Source organism: Dermacentor variabilis, chromosome 5, assembly GCF_050947875.1.
Source record: "Dermacentor variabilis isolate Ectoservices chromosome 5, ASM5094787v1, whole genome shotgun sequence".
Taxonomy (NCBI): Eukaryota; Metazoa; Arthropoda; class Arachnida; order Ixodida; family Ixodidae; genus Dermacentor; species Dermacentor variabilis.
This window is the reverse complement of record NC_134572.1, coordinates 178,714,704-178,717,612: the sequence shown is the minus strand read 5'-3', so window position 1 is coordinate 178,717,612 and position 2,909 is coordinate 178,714,704. Positions and strand designations below refer to the sequence as shown.

Genomic DNA, 2,909 nt, shown 5'->3' with positions numbered 1-2,909 from the left:
AAACATCATTAAGCGCGGACGCACATTGATTAGTTGGAATAACATTTCCAGAGCTGTCGATTAAGGTTATTATGTCGTTCGCCTTGGGGTTAATGACGCGCCAGAATTTCTTGGTGTCGGTTTTAAGCATTAAAGGCAAGGTATTGCCAAGAAAGTGATCTTTGGCTTGCTTGAGTGCGGCTACATACTCATCTGCCGCCAGTTTGTATTTGGTCCAGCGGTTTACGCTAGGTGAACGTTTGGCTAATTTGTGCAGGCGTTTCTTTTTATTAGACAGGCGCTTGAGACGGATGTTGTACCATGGGGCGTTTAGATTACATGCAATGGTGCGCAGTGGGATGTATTTGTTTGTTAGTTGAGCAATTTTTGTAGCAAACATATTCCAGTTGGTCTGAACGGTACGGCTGTCGAAGTTGTTTATAAATACGTCTAGAAAAGCAGATAATTCGGCGTTAATGGCTTCAAAATTTCCTTTCGCGTAGTCTCGAAAAGATTTGAATTTTTTACCGGTTTTTGGCCGCAAAATATTTATGTCGAACGAAAGTGCTGAATGGTCGCTCAAGCCGGGTAAATAGGTGATGTCGGAAACTAGGTCAGGCCGCGATGTTAATACAAGGTCAAGTGTGTTCTCAACGGATTCGGTAGTGCGTGTGGGTTGAGTAACAAGTTGTGAAAGTGAAAAGACAGAGCACATGTCTAAGAACTCATTGGCTAATGAATAAAAAGGGTGTAAAGTTGGAGGTTCAGTATTCCATATGATGTTCGGTAAGTTAAAATCGCCAAGCAAAAATAAAGGTAATGTAGGATGACGAGATGTAACAATATTAATGACATCATGCATCTCATTTACGAAATTAGATGAATAAGTTGGGGGGCGGTAACAAACGCCAATGATTATCTTCTGGTGATTTATTTCAATGATGGCCCAAACCGTTTCGAGGTCAGTATTGACATGAATACACTGAGATGGGAAATCTTTAGAAATGGCTAAGAGCACGCCGCCTCCCTGACGCTTTGTACGGTCACAACGATACAGTGAAAAATTGTGTGCGGTTTGAAGAATTTCGTTATCGTGAATCTGTGAATGTAGCCACGTTTCGGTAAGCACAAAAATGTCGGCGTTGCAAGTATCCAATGCAGATGCTAAGGAAGTGCGCTTATTCATGACGCTTCGAATATTTGTAAAGAACACAGATACTATGCATGATTCTCGTCCACTTCCCATGACGTTTTCCTAACTGGGCACGTGCTGGGAATTTGGATGCCCGCCGTTATCTCGTGGTTCATATGGCGCATGCTCGTTGACGGTGTCTGTTGCCGGGTCATAGACGAACTGTTTTTTATTCATTATTAGTTTGGTGTACCTTAACTGGAAAGGGCATGGTTGGGGCTGGCTTTTAGCGTACTCAATTAGTTTTTTACGGACGTGACGGGTGGCGGGCGAAAAATCTTCGGAGGTAGAAATGCCCTTTTCTTTCAGCTGTGCGCGCATAGAAAGTACTTTGTCTTTTATTTTCGTGTTGGTGAATTTAACTACAATTGGGCGACACTTATTAGGCGTGTAGTGACTAATGCGATGAGCACGTTCGATTGCCGTATCAGGCAGGCTGTCGATTACACCGGTTAGTGCTTCTCTTATGCGTGATTCGGACTGTTCCCACGATTCCCGAGAGTCACGGATGCCATGAAATATGAGGTTGTTGCGTCGCGATCTGTCCTCAAGTTCGTCAACGCGCATTAGTAAAGAGTCTAGCCGAGTTGTTTGGGCTTGAGCGGACGCCTGAATGCCAGTCATTTCATCGTGGAGATGGTCTAAAACATTTGTTTTTTCTTCAAGGTTGTCTAATCTTTTCTGGATACATTCCATTTTTGTCTCGATGTTCTTTTGACCAACCTTAATAGCCTTGACGTCGTTAACCAACTCGGCCTGACCCTTAGCAGATTGTACAGAACGAGCCTGAAGGTCTTTTAACAGCCGGAAAAGAACTTCCGTCTGCTCAGAAGGATTTGATGGCAAATTCTGCAGCTCGAGTAATGCCTCAGTACGCGTAGTAGGACCGGGATTAGTTTCCACGTCACCTGAGCACAATAACAGCAACGCCATAGAGAAACAATCTGCGACAATTTCACAGAGCACTTGTTGGCACGGAAGCAATAGCAAAAATGGGTCGTCACTTTTCTTAGCATAAAGCGAAACGTTTTTACAGACCTGCGAAGTCGAAAGGTGCGCTGTATGAGCCATGGTGCTCCAAATGCTGCTTCCGTGCCAACTAAACGGACTGACACTCGGACAGCCGCTTAAGTTGCCACTGCGATGTGACGACATATAATTGCTATCGCAACAATATAATACGAGTATCCGTCAGCTGAAGCGTCCCATGGCCCATTACTTTCCGCAAAAGAAGTAACAAAATAGAACTTTCACAATGCGACAATTCGCTGCGCCGCAACAACGTCAATTCTTTTTTTCTTTTGTGGGGCGGGGGCAGCATAATGAAAAAAGAAATGCAAAGGAAAGCATGTTGGTCACAATCGAATGCCTACTTTGGGCAACTAATGTGGCTATTAAAGGAATATCGAAAAAAAAAAAAAACACGAGACGCTTGGTCCACCAAAGACCATGCGCATACTGCTCGGTATCCTACTCCGGCGAGACAAGACTTTCTGGAGAGGTTGCGCTCAAGCGAACGCGGTGCAATCCGTCGAGTCCCCACAGTGATGGCGGCGAGCCACCATTGTTTCTTTTTCTCGTCTGCTAGCTAGAAAGCGCCCAAAACTCTGCCAGGCGAAAATGTACTCGGCCAGAGAAAACCGAACGCGCACCGAAGTGCGCCGCGCGGTGGTCGGGGCAACACGACAAAAACGCATGCGCTCTGGCTGGCTCTGGCAGCCCGCGGGTAGGGGAGCGA

General features: G+C 45.5%; 1 protein-coding gene across 1 annotated transcript; it reads right to left on the bottom strand.

The window, feature by feature from the left end:
* Positions 1-1,234: 1,234 nt before the first annotated feature.
* LOC142582046 (uncharacterized) lies at positions 1,235-2,283 on the bottom strand. The gene has a single exon (XM_075691467.1). It carries the CDS (start codon positions 2,240-2,242, stop codon positions 1,235-1,237), a length of 1,008 nt encoding a protein of 335 aa, XP_075547582.1. The 5' UTR covers positions 2,243-2,283.
* Between the last annotated feature and the right edge of the window lie 626 nt (positions 2,284-2,909).

What these genes read in the sequence shown, in the direction of transcription:
- LOC142582046 (XM_075691467.1), bottom strand. Translation starts at nt 2,242, where the DNA reads ATGGCTCATACAGCGCACCTTTCGACTTCGCAGGTCTGTAAAAACGTT.